The sequence below is a fragment of the Temnothorax americanus genome, unplaced genomic scaffold (assembly GCF_048541705.1).
Source record: "Temnothorax americanus isolate GAGA-0224 unplaced genomic scaffold, ASM4854170v1 Scaffold1, whole genome shotgun sequence".
Classification (NCBI taxonomy): Eukaryota; Metazoa; Arthropoda; class Insecta; order Hymenoptera; family Formicidae; genus Temnothorax; species Temnothorax americanus.
Window position 1 is genome coordinate 9,904,903 of NW_027509230.1, and position 18,741 is coordinate 9,923,643.

Below are 18,741 nucleotides of genomic sequence, written 5' to 3' on the forward strand. Positions count from 1 at the left end.
TGCAATGTAATCAAGCAAACAATAATTATGATAGTATATTAGCAACCTTGTTCAAAGGGAGCAATACCTAAATTATAACCTAACTAGTTCTGCAGAAACGTAATTACAATATTAAAGACTACAGTTTTGTTGCAGTTTTTTGCGTAATTATGCCATGCCTTTCTTATTGCTTGAATATACCATTCACTTAATATAAAAAAAAAGTTTACCAGTATTTTGCCTTTTATTATATTAAAAAACTCTATTATCATATCTAAATAATATAAAAATTATATTAAAATGATATTATACTGTACTAGAATAAAAGATAGAAGTAAAAATAATTTCAAGCAAATATAATTATATTTCACAACAAAAGCGGCATACTAAATTAATTAATGTATCTTTGATCATTGATCAATTCATAAATTGATAATCCATCTTGATAAATTAATCACAAATTAGCTATAGCAATAAAACTTATATCCCTTAGGAAACGTGAGTATCGGCGTCAGTGGCAAATATCTCCATCCTCCGAAAGTGGCTCAAATCAGATAGAAAAGAGCTAGCGAAAAGGGGGAGAACGCAGAACCGGAACTAGGATATTTGCTGCCGGAAATTAGTAGGGAGTGTCCGTTCGTAAGTGGCCGACTTCGATTTACCTCAATATTCGTCAAGAGCCATAAGAATAGGCAAATACTGAATGTACGAGGCGTGTCCTAAAACTTGCGTCAAATTTCAAGAGCGCATTCCCTGATCAATCTAAAGTTTAAATTTTCGAATAAAATATTTTGCGTTAACGGAACTAAAGTGTCGATAATAACCAAAGTAAATAATTGCGTGTGAAAGCAACATTCAAAAAGACTAATTCTCAATCACGAAAAAGTCCGCAACATAATTACTCTAAACGGATTTAGCCGCTATTGTAATATACAGCGTGAGTGAACGTCCGCAATTGCATCACAAATTTACATTTTCGAGCATTCATTACGGCGAACAGTTTTTCCTCGTAAATGGCTTCATTGGTGCGATTAATTAAATATCAAGTTGCATAATCGCATTTCCATTGCAACTACGAGTTGCAAAGCCAATAATATATTTAAAAGCTCGTCCGCGCGCGCGCGCGTAACGCTTCGCTAGACAACGGAAATATCTCCGCTGACAATTTTAGCGTGCTTGTACGTTGTGTATCAAATTTTAGTTGAAATACCTCAAAAGATCATGACAATCAAATAAACGTTTACGACAAACAACATATTGAAAAAAAAAAAAACCGCCCTGAAATTCTCGACCTAACACCGACTGATCGATCGGTCGGCGACGCAACAGCAACCATGCAAGAAACCCAAACTAGCATTCGACGAGAATTTCCCCGGATCGCAAACGTGGAACTTTCGAGGGAGTCGATAAATCGCGGAAGAGATAAACCGTAGTGCTACAGGAAATTAAGGTCTCGCTCGGTCCGGCAACCCCCTGCGAGTCTGCCACCTAGACTAAGCTCCTGGGCTCGTTCCGCCTTTCACCCACCCTTGTCCGACTCGAAGCGGCCTTGATTAAGTGCCCGTTGTCGAAGAATGATCATATCCCTCGTGTTTTCCGCCTCAAAATGGACACCGTAGAGCATTGTATACATTTTCATATAACTTACGGTTGAACTGTTTCTCTTAAGAGGTCATGTACGTTTCTCGGCCCTGAAAAGTGGTTTAATAATTATGAGAGATTGCCAGAAAACTATTAGACCGATTAAGTCGAACCTTTTTTTATTGTAAAGAGTGTCTTTTGCAGGAAAAAAAACATACACTAAAAAAAATACAAAAAAAGGAGCGGCTTCTCGTTTCTCTCGAAACACCACTTTTCAAAACGGTGGGCATGATAACTGTCTCAGCATTCGTCCGATTAACTTCATTTTTTAAATACATATTCCTAATGAGATTCTTTATAGGTGACACGCCGCGATAAAGAATCTCATTAGGAATATGTATTTAAAAAATGAAGTTAATCGGACGAATGCTGAGACACCACCGTTTTGAAAAGTGGTGTTTCGATAAAAACGAGAAACCGCTACATTTTTTTTGTATTTTTTCTTAGTGTATGTTTTCTTTCCCGCAAAAGACACTCTTTACAATAAAAAAAGATTCAACTTAATCGGTCTAATAGTTTTCTGGCAATCCCTCAACCACTTTTCAGGGCCGAGAAACGTATATGACCCCTTAAGAAAGGGTAAATATAATGTTAAAAATCTTTTTAAGATCAATTTCTACGTTAATTTTTGCCAAAATTTTAACAAAATTTATAATTGTCTAAAATCATATTTATATTATTCTGAAAATAAATGAGTCATTAAGAAACTGAAAAGATAAAAATAATTAACACGCATAAAATAGAAAATAATGGATTCTTTCGTTCAATTAACGAGAAACACAATGTAAAAGGCACGTTCTTTATTAGCTTTTTAAAGGATTTGTTAGAAAATATTATCTTGATATAAAAAATAAGCTTATTCACGAGCACTTCGACCAAACTCCGATTAACTTAATCGTTGATCAGTCCATTGCAAATGACCAATTGGATTTGCTCATTAAGCAGATTAATAAATGCGATTGGTCATTTCCAGTGGACTAATAAACGACTAAATTAATCGGAGCTTGGTCGAAGTGGCCCTCTCAATCCTTTAATTTTTAATTTCTAGACAATTTAAATACAGTTTCTTCGCTGAAATAAGCTACAAAATTTTACGAGTAAATTCACACAAATAAATTACACAAGTGTAGGTCCGTTACATGATTTCCGCTATCTGTATCCGTCATGATCCATTATGTAGAGTATTAGGTGTGCTCGTTACACTCATCAAAAATCACCCCGTGAGACTGGAATTTCTTGTCTAAGAGTTTAACGATCGATCTTAGCACCCGAGCAATAAAAAAGACGCAATAAGGCGTACACACATCCCTGCAAAAATCAACTGTGTTGAGAATAATGCTTGGCTTACCCATATTTTGTCACTATACGAATGTCGCGAATTTTAATCGTAAAACGCGTTAAAAACGCTTTTTTCTTCATAAGTACCCAATTGCTCTTAACTTAATAACCAAAAACATGTCACTTTAGTCTGCAAAATTTATGTTTTCTATATTGTATAAATATAATAAATATATGTATAAATAAAATATTCCATAAGAAGCGATTCCCGATGGTATTGTTTTTCAAAATAAAAATAAACACGAAAAAGATAGCGCAGGTGCACTTTGCACGAAGTTTCTCGATTGTCATCTCACGACTTTTTGATGCATTAAACGGTTCATTGGACAAACCATTTTATCTTCCTTCTATCGCTTCCCTTTCGATCAAGACTTTTATTATTATTGCTCAGTAAAAATAGAAAATAATATATCTTTGATAAAATTTTATTTCCCTTTCTCGTTCGATGTCTCGAAAACAATCAATCATACGTAAAAATGTCATACGACATAATTTGTAGAGCGTAAAAAAAGCTTTAAAATGAGCTCCGATTCGACCTTGTAACTTTATTAGAAACCGAGTTATCGCGGAAAAACCATTTTTTCACATTTTTTACTCCCGTAAAAAAAGCACACGGGAAACAGAGGTCGAAAACTTGAGATTAAGCTTTTCTTGAGCCCCCCAACACCCCCCAAAAGAAAAATCCTGGGTCGGAATTATGTCTTTTATAATCCGTTTTTTTGTACATAGTGACTGGACTATAACGAGTTGCCAGATTTCCTTACGATAATGAGAATAGTACCAAATCCATATACAACGTCCAAAACAGATATCCTTAAATTAACGTCGAATATCCTAAATAAATTACACGTAATACATCATCTATAAGTACAAATGTTTCAATTTACATTATTGACCTGACTGAGGCAATAGTTATTGTCACACGGCGAACTCCACGCCTCAGTTAATATGACAAGCAGCATGCGTAAAATAAAAAATGGTCCATCGTCATGAGCCGAAATAGAATTTCATATTGGCAACTTGATTCCTGCTCGAGTCTCGTTACCTCGAGGCCTCTCATCGCTTTATGCAAACAGCACAATACTTGTCAGTGCGACAGCATAGCCGGAAATAGAAGCCCGGAGATAGCTATTATGGCATTGGACTGGCTGGAGTCTGAATCTGTTGACTCGGCAAATAGGAAAAGCGTATACTAGAGCCTAGAGCCTATGCAATGTTTGCTGAGACGTTGCTAAAAGTTCTCTGGACAATAGGTGAAGATATTACACATTACCGGAATATATTTGTAAGTCTCATATATCGCAATTAACCATTAGCCGACTAATTGTTAACGCGCACTCTCTCTCTTTCTCTCCTTCTCGCAATCATAATATAAACAAATCTATCGAAATCAAACTAAATATAATAAAATCAAATATAGCATAAAAATATTTCATAATCATGCGACATAAATATAGTTCCTATTTCTCCTAGTAACAACCAAGTTACGAGATGAAAAATATTTCACCTTTACGGAGAATCTGTAAAATGTTACGTTTTCAAAAAAAAAATTGTAATGCCACTCTCAGACATGCGCAAAAAGGCAAAAAACATTTTGCGAAATATAAATGTAACAGTTCGAGGTCATAAAAGTTCAAAGGGAATAAATTCTTGAAAAAATAGTTGGAAAAGACCACGCTATAAGCTCATCAAAAACAAAAATAAAAACGCCTGAGAATTTTACCTGACCATTTGCACGATTATACGCGTTTATGTTCTGCCATGATAAGTCCTTTAACAAAAAGAACAGTTTTAACAAAGATGGTTAATAAAAGTAATCAGTAAAAACAATAAAAAGTAAAACCAGAATAACGGATAGAAAAAGTAGATATGCTTCGTTAAACAATATTGTACTAACGATGAAAGTACATTCAAATTAAAAACCCCGCAGAGTAGAAGGAAGACGTAGTGCGAATCAAAGAGATATTCTTCGGTGAATTCCAGAGTATTAACATTTACGTAATAAAACGCTGATCACGTAGATCAACGTAGCTACCGCACCTACTAAAACCGAATTAAACTTATTGCGTCGGCCAAGTGCGCCCTTAAATTAAATTAAATTTCCATGCTATAAAAGACGATAAATTTCCGCTCTGTCGAATCATGAAAGGAACATCCGGGATATAAAAGTGAGATTTAAATTATTTTATCTTACTATACTTTCTAGATTGTACGCCCAAGCTAAGTCCGTTACAAAAGAACAGCACAGGTACGGAAAGTGAATAAGGATCAGTATGGCGTGAAGAGAGAGAAACCGGCCGAGTAATTCGATAAAATTGACCGAGTTATACTCCTGCATGAACATCGACCCACTCCCTCCTTGCACGCCTGTCCACCGTCGTCACACAAATCTAATTCCTATTCCTGATATAACCGAACACGTGCCACCAATTGCAGAATATTCAGTCGAAATTACATTTCTTTCGAAATTTTCCGTCGTAACCAGATCGCGATCGAAGGAGAATGCGGACTGGAAGTCGAAGTCGAGATCCTATGAAGCATGCTGACGCGATAAGAAGTTATTGCTGAGGCAGCATCAACAATAGATAAGCCCTCAAGACTCCATCTGCAATTCCGACGATGACTTTCTTCGATCACGATAAAGCTATTACTGTGCATTTTGCACATCTCTCAGCAAAAGTTATTGGAATTTATGCGCGGAAATATTGCCGGCAATAAAAGACTATTCAAAAAATTTTCAATACGTGAATTCATAAAAAAAATAATAAATACTAATAAATGATAAAATGATAATTAAATAAAAATAAGAAGTAGTGTTAAAAAACCATATGAGTACATTTCAAAAACAGATATTCAAAAAAAAAGATGTTACATCAGATAAATAAATAAATTATAATTAATATACATTTCACGGAATCGGTGACGAGAAAAGACTTTTTTATTACGGCAAATTCCTAACAAATAGCAATAAAATTATCCAAAAGGACAATATTCTTAATAACCACAGAAACTTTCGTTATTCACAAAGTTAAAATGTCACGCACGAAGCACGATTATTTTATTACAGTTTGACATTTATCTAAAAAAAATATATATTTCCTCTATTTCTGTATTCTCACCACGGATTTATATGTGACTAGCTGGTTACCCGGGCTTCGCCCCGGAGGACATATGTAATAAGACACGCAAATAGTCTCTCTATCTCTCTCTCATCTCTCTGTCTCTCTTTTTCTCTTCGAAAAATTAATAAAATTTTTGAAAGATTGGTAACGAAAAACTATACAGTTTATAACACCCCGAGATATTCTACCTCTGTTTTATATATAATTCTTTAAGATTCGATAATCCTACATAAAAAAATAAATTGTAATAAAAAAATAATACACATCGTGGCAATTAAACCCATCCTCGAAAAATTAATAAAATTTTTGAAAGATCGGTAACAAAAAACTATACAGTTTATAATACTTTCCTAGAAATTCTACCTTTGTTACAATTCTTTAAGATTTGATCAATTATTTCCCGAAAAATTCAACAAATTTCTGATAATAATTTCCAAAAAGATCGGTAACAAAAAATTATACACTTTATATCACAAAATTCAATTCTTTGAGATTCGGTCAATTAATTCCTGAAAAATTGGAAAAATTTCGGTACCAGTTTCCAAAAAAAGCGGTAACAAAAAATTATACACTTTATGTCATTCCCCGGAAATTTCTACCTTTGTTTCATATAAAATTCTTTAAGATTCGGTCAATTATTTTGCGTAAAATTAAAAAAATTTTAAAAATCGGTTTCCAAAAAATCGATAACGAAAAACTATACACTCTATAGCACTCCCCGGAAAATTCTATTTTTATTTTATATGGTTTTTATAAAAATTCGGTCCAATAGTTTTTCAGTTAAAAACGTTCAAACATACACCACCCGTAAGAATTAAAAAAATTAAAAAATTTTTTTCCAGAAAATCGGTAACAAAAAACTATACACTCTATAGCACTCCCCGGAAAATTCTACCCCTATTTTGTATGGTTTTAATACAAATTCGGTCCAATAGTTTTTAAGTTAATAACGTTTTTTTTTAATTTTTCTAATTCTTACGGGTGATGTATGTTTAAACGTTAATAACTTAAAAACTATTGGACCAAATTTTCACCACAAGTATATGAAATAGGGGTAGAATTTTCCGGGGAGTGCTATAGAGTGTATAGTTTTTCGTTATCTATTTTCTGGACACCAATTTTTTTAATTTTTTTACCCGTAAAAATTTGAAAAATTAAAGAAATTGGTTTCCAGAAAATCGGTAACGAAAAAATACACACTCTATAGCACGTTCCAGAAAATTCTACTTTCTAATTTCATATACTTGTGGTAAAATTTCGGTCCAACAGTTTTCAAGTTATTAACGTTCAAACATACACCACCCGTAAAGATTTTATATTGTATAATATTATTAGTATAGATTTATGACGAACCGTATTGCAGAGAAAAAAAGAACTGTAGTAACAAAGTTTGTTACCACTTTATAAAAGTCGTTGCGAATAAGCCGCATAAACGAAAACGAAATAAGAACGCGAATAAAAATAACTTTTGATATTAATTCGTACCTACGAAAACTTTCTATGTGATACTCTCTGCTATTTCCAGTTATTTATTTGGCCACAATTAAATATCCCTCAACAAAAGATCAGATTTATGTAATTTTAAACACATTCATTGATTATAGCATTGAAATGACGTATCAATATTAAGACGGCACATGTACAATATATTATGAGAGATATCGACCAGATACATCGCTCTACTCTGAATACTAATTATGGAAAGCGGATCCAATTTAGCCGACACCTTGATAACCAAGTTAAGACTCCTCGTCCATGAGGGACACGCTACAATACTGACGTGCGCACAGAATAGAATATCGCCATATGCTCGTGAGATTAACAGAATCTACAATAGTGTTTTAATTTGCGTTTACAAAGAAAACGCTTTTCCGTCAAAGATAACAGGTATGTTCCTTTTATATAGCTACACTCTTTCTCTTTCGTTCTTTCTACAAAGCTTGAGCGTGTACCTGTTTCCTGAGTTTAAATATACGGACAGTCTGAAAAAAAAAGTAGGTAAAAGAGAAAAAGATCTAATATCGTGCTCGTTAAAGTTCAAAAAGAACGCAATATAATTAAACGTACGAGTATAATCCGGCTACATAGCTACATATGTACCGATTTAGCGATAGTTATTATACATGTATAATCCTATATACTTTTATGTCTATATTGAAAGCAGTTTTCATGATATTACGCGAGTAACCAGTTTGCTCTTTTCGATAATGTACAGGAAATATATGAAATTTTTATTTTGTCAGCCAACTAGACGAACCTCTCAAAAATATGCGATCTCTCACGTACAAAGTCGTTTAGCATATTTTTCGTCGACATTCGCTCGGAGACATGTTACCTTACTGCCAGAACTCAGGAACGCGCGTTACGTTGCCATATTCTCGTCAGTCTCTCCCCGCGTTCGCGTAATTTATGCGCTTTAATTAGCCGAGATGCCTGGAGGACAGGCAAGCTCTTGCCGTTATCGTAACTCCGCCATTTTCGGCGACGCGAGAAAACGATGGAAATCTACATTGCAAACTTCACTCACGTTTTGTGTTCAAAAAAAAATATGGAACATCTAAGGCAACGCTTTTAAATTGCAAAAGAAAAAAATCAAAAATAAATCGAACCCGAGTGAGGATAAATAAATCGCAAACCGTTCGTGAACTCTTCATTGGGAATTTTTCCAGCCCCTCGCCTCGCAGCAACATCAAAGTAATCAAATCGATACCTTCCAATCGGATTCCGAAGACAACCGACCGTTAATTATTATCTGTTATTTGAGCTTCTTGCCTAGAGGTATAGGTAATGGCATCAGTTTATCAAATTGTTAACTTTTTCGATATTATTTGAAGACACGTTTCATGTGTAAAAGACAAACAAAAAATAAGATATTTTTCCTTAATAAAGCTTTACCTGCAGACACTATTTGTAGTTTTTTAACTTGCGACATTAAGTTGCTTTGGGAATAATAGAATCTTAGAAAAAAAAAACTAATCTTACACAATTTTGAGAAGCATATAAAAATTGCTATAACTTTTCATTAAAATAAATATTTTCAAATTACATTGTGCAAGCATAGTCCAACATTAATCCCTGCGCAATAGTTATTATTAAAGAATCCAAGTAACAAATAAAATAGCAGACTTTATAGCTATACAGACTGTACAGACTATACAGACTTGGATAAATGTCGAATGTATTTCTTTTCTTTACGTATACTTTTCGGCTACTGTTGTCTTGGCAGCTTCACGCAGGCGTATAGGTAAGCAGGCTTACCTGAAGCACTGATTTATCGAGTCCCGCGACGAGGGCGGAAACTGAAGTAGAGGGTGACGGTGAAGACGAAGCCGAGGAGACGGAAGCAGAGGGGCTGCTAGTCGCTACGGGGGTCGACGGTGACGAGGGGGCGGGAGAGGGTGACAGCCCCCGTGAGCCCCCTGCAGCTGCACCCGCCGCCCCCTGTGCTGCGGTGCCTACACTCCTTTCCACTTCTGTAACAGGGAAACAAAACCATATCTCCATTAGAGCGTGGGTGGCGTCGTCGTGTCGTAAAAGTCGGCAGGCCGTATCTCCTGCGGCCGCCTGCCGACGCCGACGTGACGAAAATTGATGCGCTCTCGGTGCATCAGGAAGCAAAGCGAATATTCAGACATCCGTTTTAGCGACGCTTCCGTGTGCCGTTCCATGCGTACATCGAATTATCGATCATTCGAGCTTATCGGCGATAACGATTGTCACGAGTCACGCACGATTGAAACGCTACACGGCTATATCGACAGATCAGAGATCTGAATTGTTGAATTTCCAATTGCATTTATAGCTAACACTTTGTATAGAAAACACTAGTATTACATCTTGTCAGATAAAGAATACCCTGGCATTATTCTCTGTCAAAATTATAGTTATTTATCATTTCTAACTGTTGTCTATTTTATGAGAGAGAATACGCCGTTTTGTGAATACATTGTCTCTCTATTATACATATTTTGTATGTATATATATATATATATATATATATATATATATATATGTGTGTGTGGGTGTGTGTGTGTGTGCGTGTATATTACATTTTTTCCCTCTTGATACCTGGTAAGATTTATATATAAAGTAATTCACACAGAATTTTCCATACATTCTTTCCGATTAAAAGTGCATTTATCCAATATTTGTTATACATGTAAGTAAATTGTAACAATAAAAATGGTATATAATATAACCTACAATCGTAACTGCAAAAGGAGAGATCTATTTTTGCGTACAATGTACCGCCTCGCGTTTTTCGTGAAAACAGGTAATTTTCCAGTCGATCCGCTGTCGTTGTATTCTTTCTCACGTGCGGTGACACAATAAAACGGGAAAGGAAAATTCGCTCAGAGGGGGAGAAAGATAGAAAGAAAGAACCGAGGCGAAATGGTTTCGAGGCACGTACCGTAAGATGCACGGTCAATTCATTGAATAGGGAAGTAACTTTCATAGTTTATAAGTTTACCCGCTTCACATCCTACCGGATCGAGTCGGAGCGCGATCATGCATATGGAGAATCCCAGGTGAACCCTACGCAGGATCGTTGAAGGCGAGCTTAATGCCCGTCTCTAATGTAATTGAAAACTTTCGTAAACGCTTTTTCTACCCCTCGCGATTTGTAATCCTCTTCTACGAACGTTTAAGCGCTACTTAAAATCGCATTGATGTACCAATCAGCAATGACACGAAACCCTGTTTCTTTTCTTCTACTTATGTTATAAATATCAATATATGTATATATAATTCAATAAAAAGTAAAACAATAAATTTTAAGTAATTTGCGATTATTCTTAATAATAATTTGTATCAATTGATGCATCCGTATGCAATAATGCAATCATAATCAAAAGTGTTTATAATATCAATTTGAAATAATTAATACTAAGTGCATTCATGAAAATTTCTACAGTTATCTTAAATTACAATATTAAATTACAATATTAAAATTGAAAATATATTTTATATTGTTGCAGTATATTCCGAGATAAGTCAGATTTATCATATAACTACACTTGTGCTCGGTAAAACGGGCTTGTAAAATACATCAAATAACGTTTGGATTAATCAGTAATTGGTCATAATATACCCCTATGGTATAGCATTCATGCAGCATATGTATTTATCATTTAACAAACTAAAACGGAAGTCTTTGATAATTTCACTCAGCGTTATTAAGCACAAGCATTGTCATATATGAGAGAGATAAAACTGATTCGATCATATTGCAAAAATTATATATTATTCTCTCTATAAATGCAATAATTCAAAATAAAAATCGAATTGTAAATCACACAATAAAATCAGAAAAAATGTAAACTAGTTTCGATAAGGAATACAAAAGGCATAAAAAATACAAAAAAAATTTTATTTCGCCTAGCATTAATGTTTGAACATATTTTTATCCGTAATTCAAAGATTGTCTCCAAAGATCATAACTTACGCATAAAACCCGTCTCGGTCTAGTTTTACAGAACCTATTATATTTTTACTCCCGAGGATTTTTTCGCGCCAGTTAGTACAGACAAGCATTATCTTAACAACTGATTCTGTCCCCGTTTTATTGCTGAATTTCGCTGTACTATCTAAAACCGGCAATGAGGCAAAAAGGAAAAAGTACGAAAACAGTGGGCGAGATTAAGGGAAAGCAGAGAGAAGCAAACGATGAAGCAAAGTTCGGTACGAAAGGGCAGTTTACCCGCGTAATTACTCACAAACCGCGAAACTTCCACCCAATGAAGAAATATTTCTCCGACCCCAACGAAATTTTTCAACGCATTCGGTGAACTTCGAGAACGAGTTGTATGCTTGGCATGCGTCGACCACTTTGTCGCCAAGACACGGAAGAGCAGTGGATAAACGGCGTTGTTAATTCAAAGGAGAAGCAGTTATGCAAACGTACTGCGAAACATATTTGCCGTAAAATCTCAAGGATATCCATCCGCCTTCAAAAGGTTCAAATTTCTACACGTTCCATCTCGTCCACTCGCGCAAATTGTGTGCATACAATTTGCGAAGTTGAGAACCGTACAAATCTCCGCAGAAATAGCCCAACTTCCAAGAAGAGGATGGCTACTCCAATTTAAAGACTGCCTTGTGTAATTTTGTGTCCAGCAAATTGAATTAATAAAAATCATGTTAGTCAAACGCAAAATAAACGTAAAATGTTCAAACCGTTGATAAATATCTATAGAATATAGGTAAATAGAAAATAGAACAACAATAAAATTTGTCAAAATGTTACGCATATATTGATAAAACAAGTTAAATAATAGAAAAAACTTTGCTGTATTATATTACACAATAGATATACATAATTTGAAAAAATTATTATTCTATAATAATTATCTCTATTTATTAGAAAAGTGCTCTTGAATAATTTAAAAGTTTCCTAACTGCTATCGCAAAAAAAAATAAAATAGTATAAACAACAAGAACTTGGAATAAATATAATTGTGAGGGAGAATAATATATCAAACGTAGGAAATTTACTGTAGCTGTCGCATTAGCATACTAAATAACCGTACGCCATATGGTAAATATATGAGTGCACGTACATAAGACTGAATTTCGCGAGAGAAGAGAAGGAACTTAATATAGATAAGACACACAGACTTCGGTGCATAAACCACAGAGCGTTCGTAAAGTTCTGTCATAAGTCGTCGCAACTTCTAAGCCCTATACACGCTGGAGTTACATAGTCTCCATGGCGGTCGGATGAGTTACGATACACGCTAAATACATAATAACCATGACGGTGCATACTCGGTCTCGCTCGCTTCTGTTCTCATCAGATTATGGTAAGCAGGAGCGAAATCCGACTAGTCAAGAGAGTTGATCTCTACGCAAACTTCTTCGCAGATGCCATCGAAAGATACAAACAACGATACGTGCTGATTCTGCACAAAATGCGCATACACTTTCTCTTCTTTCAGACTTTATTTAACATATATCAGATAATCATCTCGTGTTCCGTGCAAAATGTGATAAATAAATTTTACTCGAGAACATAACTTTGCTTTTATACATTTAATAATTCTAACTTATTCATGGATATTTCTTGCGCATAATCGTACGTTGAATAATTTTCGGTATAAGAATAAAATATACACAATATATGTATGTATATGACGATATCGTCTTTTTTATAAACTGTCAAAATACAGAATCAAAAAGTTTGCATACTTAATAAAGACTACATTATAAAAAATACATGATTTCATAAATTATCTTTAAAAAGTAATGTGTAGATTATAAATATCTCTAACTCTTTTTGTATTCTAAATAAGAATTTATATTCTTGGAAAAATAATAACTCATTTAAGAAAAAATCTAAATGCTTTGATTGAAACGTGATATTTTTGTAAAGATATTTTCGAAGTTCAAAAAATGGATCGCGTTTTCTCTTATTAATTTAGAGAGCGTAACGCAAATGATACTTCCTGATGCTGCACGGCCTGAAGGAAAATGGTCCTTGAAGAGGACATTCGTAACATTTGTCGCTGCAGCAGCTGCTATAGGAGCGAGTTATTACTCCCGTAACAACGGCAACGGGGGTGGACCATTTTCGACGCCGCACGACGAGTATGAATCACATGGTTACCGATTTTCCAACATTCCCAACGCATATCGAAAGCAAGAAAGCCGAATCATGCCGATCAATCATTGCAATTAGTGTGCAGTAATTTAGATTTATAACAACAAAGTTATCAAATATAACAAAGTCATTAATTTTCCATTCAAAAGCGAATGTAAGTTGCAAATAAGAATAAATATGTGGAATAAATGTACTCGGAGACTCGGAATGAACAACAGAATCGCCAGAAGCTCATTAAACGCGAAACATGTTTAATGAAGTGTACGAGATATAATAAACGATGTGTACGCGCGCGCGCGAGGATCAAACGATAAATCTTTAGTGTGACAGTGATGTCTTATCGAAAAAAGCTTTATGCACGATCCGATATCCAAAGATAAAAAAAAATGTCTTTTCTCGATTGTGAAGTTAACTTGTAACATATCGATTGAATAGATCGCTACAAATCTTGCACAGCAAGTTTATTCAATTTTCAACAAAATGGAGATGCAATCTTGCTCTGGTCAATGTGGTTAAGCTAGACCTGAATAGCTTAACGAGATTTATGAAGTTCTTTCATTACTTTTTCAGAACGGGGTTAGAGAAGTAATCGGATTCTTCGAGATTAAAGGCTCGTCCATTGACTCCGCTTCCATTCATTTCAACTTATTCTACTAAATCTCTTAGTGGCCAGGCCAGAGTTATTCTTATCCCTAATTATCAGTCTCTATGATATAATCTTCATTATCTTAATCCCCGTCTTTGCCACATTCCGGTTTATACGCGTAATCCTATTTATCTATTTAGAACGACACAGAGTTTGCAATATTTTTATAACTTGCAATAAGCGCGAACATTATCTTTGCAAAGATATATAATTCTATACCTATATAAATTTAGAAAATATTGCATAATTATTTGGAAATTATTCCGCAGTCTCGAGCAAAGATATAATTTTGTCATTTTACCTGATATTGCCTGATCAAACTCTTACAGCCGCGACATGTAAAGATTTGTAAAGATAAAATTCACAACAAATCGCTCTTACAAACATTCTCTTACATATTTATGATGCCAATGACGAAACGAAAGAGTAACAGCGCGGGCGCCACGCCAATGTTTTCGCAGCGGTATAAAATCTCGCGCCGCTTGAAAGTATACGATTTGTACGGTATAAAGTAGAAGAGCGACGATCCAGCTCAGACCGTTGCCGTTGAAGTAGAAATCCCTTGTTAGCAGGCTGCTACAACAAGGCGAGGCGAGGCGAAGCGAGGCGAGGCGAGGCAAACGCTGCCGCGGGATGACCCGCCGTGAAAAATAGGACGAATTTACAGCGGGAAGCATCAATTCTCTTCTCGTGGCAGCAGTTTTATTCCAGCAAGGCCGCGCGGGGTAGGAGGGGGGAGGAAGGAAGGAAGGAGAGTACACAGATACTTGGATCTTTCCTCCCGGAGGTGAAAAATAGGAAAGGCGCGTTGCGAACACGGCTTAAGCGTCCGTCTGTCCGCCTGTCTGCCAGGGATAAGTGATGTGACAGTACAACGGAGATGCGAAGGGAAAAGCGAAATGGCGGGAGGGCGGTCGTATAGCGAGCAACACGGGGAAGAAGCGAGGATGGGCCGTGAATGAGAGTGATGGATTGCACGCCGCCATCCACTGACACTCTTCCACCAAAGGGCAGGTCGCCTATTCTACCGCGGAAACCGGAACCCACAACTTGTGCCGTCTACATTTCCGGTCGGCTGAACGACGATCCGATCCGAACGGCAGCACGAATCCGTGTCTTTCCTATTGAAGGGTCTTCAACCGGTATTACTGACAACGTGCGGTTCGCGTGGGTTTACGATTCGCGCCGCGGCGTCTCTTTCTAGACTATACTATTCTTTACTCTCTAAATTACTCGTACTTGCATTCATGTAATATAAGCAAAGAACAAAAAATCATTTAATTAAGATTTATTTCTACCATGACGAATTGCATAATATATCCATAAAAATATACTTAATAGATATAATTTAACAACATTATTCTTTCTATTTCTGGTTAATTTATGATATTACAAATTAATTTATAAAATTATAAAAAATAATTTTTGTATACGTAAGCCAGTTTACGATGTACATAGTCTGCACTAATGTCTGACAAAAAAATTCAAAATAAAAAATTAGACAATTACAATAAATAATAAAATAAATTTTGTTTTAAAACCAGGCACGTTTTACAATTCTAATGAATAGGATAAAGTTAACACATTTTTTATTTTATTTTTTGTTAAAAATAAATTAGCTTTATAATTATTAAATATTCTTTGTTGTAATATAATAAAAACAAGATTTACGATGAATATAACAGGTGCAAATTAATTTCCTGTTTTGCTATGTAAATAAGTATAGTGACGTGAAATTTATTCGCGGCAACTCAAATAAACTTAGTATCGGCAAGCAAATTTCACGAGTGGAAGAAAAAGCGCCGTAATTTTAACGTGTAGCCAAGAAATAGGAACGCAGAAATAAATATTCGCCGCTTGCACAAGGGTCAGAAGTACCGTGGGACTGTTAATACTTGGCAGTGCTCTTAACCGGTAAAAATAAACGGCGAGCTTAGAGAAAAGTAGAAGAAACCTAAAAGGACCGAAAGAGAAATAAAAAGATCCTGCTGCAAACATTGTTGAATTATACGCCGTCTCGCCAATTAGCTTGTAGCGACTCGAGACACAATTAAACATGAAAGACAGCAAAAGATATAGGATGGAACGGAATAAACTAGATGCTTATAGGAATATCTCGATATCCGTTGGAACGACATTTATGTTTTAGAGTACGCATGTCTCAGTACGTCTATTTACGTATATGTAAGTGACAACCATGTATGTATATAATAATATGTATGCGGATTTTGGACCTATTGTTAGATCACGGAGAAATTTAATTATAAGATCAAGTGTTTTTCAAAATATTTTTATTTTTAGTTCATGTATTATTTAAAATTTTATGTCAATATATTTCAAATCTATAGGTAGGTACTGATACAAAATTTTAAATAATATATAAATTAAAAGCGATTTGTGTGTGGAGTTATATCTAAAAGCAACACACAGAAATAGTAAAAACTCCTTGAAGAAACTTCTGTTGGATCGATTCGCAAGCATACAAGACAAGAATGACAAGATGATAAGGACATTCCTGTGTGTACAGGCTGAATATTAATACAATCGAGCTTAATTAAACGAATAAAAAAATGTGGACCGTGCGGCGTGCAATATAATTATACCAACGATCTAACTTGAATTACGCGAACGCAACAAGAATAAACCAAAACTCCTGAATACATGCAAACGCATTATTACATTATTGCGTTATTACAAAATGTATAAATTCGGATTCATTCGTTTATCCCTATTAGTAGAGCGAAAAGAATATCAGAGAATATTGCGCGCCCGTTAAATAATTAAATGCGAGCATCTGGCTAAAAAAATTATTATCCGGAGTCCACGTAGAAATTCGTCGACAAAGTCAAAACAAATGTATTGTACACATTAATGGACAACGCGGATTATCGTGACATCGCGGCGGTACAAATGCGACTAAATCAATAAAATCTGCACGAATGACGCATCAAGATTGGAATTAAAAGATTTGAGCGGACACAGATAAAACGGAGGGTCCTTTTCTCCGTGCGGTAATAATAGTAACTATAAAATTTATTTTTATTAAATTTAAACTTTCGATATAATAAAACATAATTTCGATATTGAAATCTTATTAATAGCTTTGATTAGATTTGGACGATGTAACGATTATATGAACTTAGCCGAATCGCTATATGAATAAGTAACGTCGTCAGAATTTCTGACAAGTATATTTTCGTGAAAACACAATCCTATTACCGATCAGTTGGGCTTAAATAAAGCCGCGTAATTACGAATTAAAATTAAACTGCGTTGGTTATTAAAAACTACAATAAATTGGCGAAAATCTCGTGAACGCGGTATATATAATATAATAACTAATTTAATCGAATATATGGGTGAGACCTGTTTCCGCTTTCAATAAAGGTCGTTAAGTATTCCGGCGATGGTGGAAAAAGGGAAGTACCGATGCCCCTCCCCCTCTCTGTGAAACCATCACGGCAAAGGACGAATTAATCTGGCTTCGCGTAGAGGGACCTTTTCTGCCCCACGTTTTCGATGTAATTGAATCTCTCGTCTTTGCCAAGGCAATTGTACCACGCCCCTCTACCCGACAATCTAGAGCTGCTCTCTTACCGCGAGAAATTAATCTTCCTTTCCGCGGGAGCGATTCCATGATCGGTAAAAAAAAAGTAATAATAGAGATCTATATAATTCGGCTCTCTGAACCGAGCACGAACACGAGTTTTCTCGCGTCGCGTCGGTGCCGATTAAAAATGAATTCATCAAGCGGTGTTTGTCGAACAATTAAGGTCAGTTTTACGATCAAAGTGCATTCACGATCGGAAACAAACCACGACTCTTACTCTGTTTGAATAAACGATTAATTGTACTGTTATCTGACAAAACTACATAAATTGATTTCTATCGAATTACTAATTAAACGAGCTATAAACATCGTTCTCATTTGCATGTTATCGAATATATCAAGATAATGATACTTTCTATGAATAATTCATATATTAATTTTGTCGCATATATTTACACTGCTATCCAAACACGGTTAAATTTTCACTGTGCTTAAAGAAGAAAAACCATAAATATAAACGCATGCCTCTTGTTGCACGCAAATATAGCAGTAAGATTATCGGCAGTAGGATTTCATTTTTTATCTATTCATCGAATAGATAATATCATTAATTATTCTAAATTTTATTTTAATAATATAATAGTTAATTCTTTTAGCTAAAGATATATGCGTTTCTATATAAATAGTGTACGGAATATTATAAAAATACGTTATAATATATACTTAAATAAAGCAATCAAATTTTGGCTGTCACTATATGATCCGCTAGAAAATATTTATTACATCTAACAAAAATATTGCACAAGTAGCAACGCGAAATAATACCGGTTAAAGAGGAGAGCAACATCCAAATTCCATTAAACCT

General features: G+C 35.0%; 1 protein-coding gene across 6 annotated transcripts in view; it reads right to left on the reverse strand.

Moving 5' to 3' along the window:
• The window catches only part of LOC143904254 (dystrophin, isoforms A/C/F/G/H), a 483,734-nt gene that overhangs the window by 370,312 nt on the left and 94,681 nt on the right, over nucleotides 1-18,741 (reverse strand). For all 6 annotated transcript variants that reach the window (XM_077418912.1, XM_077419080.1, XM_077418996.1 and 3 more), the window contains exon 35: nucleotides 9,339-9,553. In XM_077418912.1, coding sequence (XP_077275038.1) covers nucleotides 9,339-9,553 — 215 coding nt within the window. The remainder of the gene's footprint in view (nucleotides 1-9,338; nucleotides 9,554-18,741) is intronic.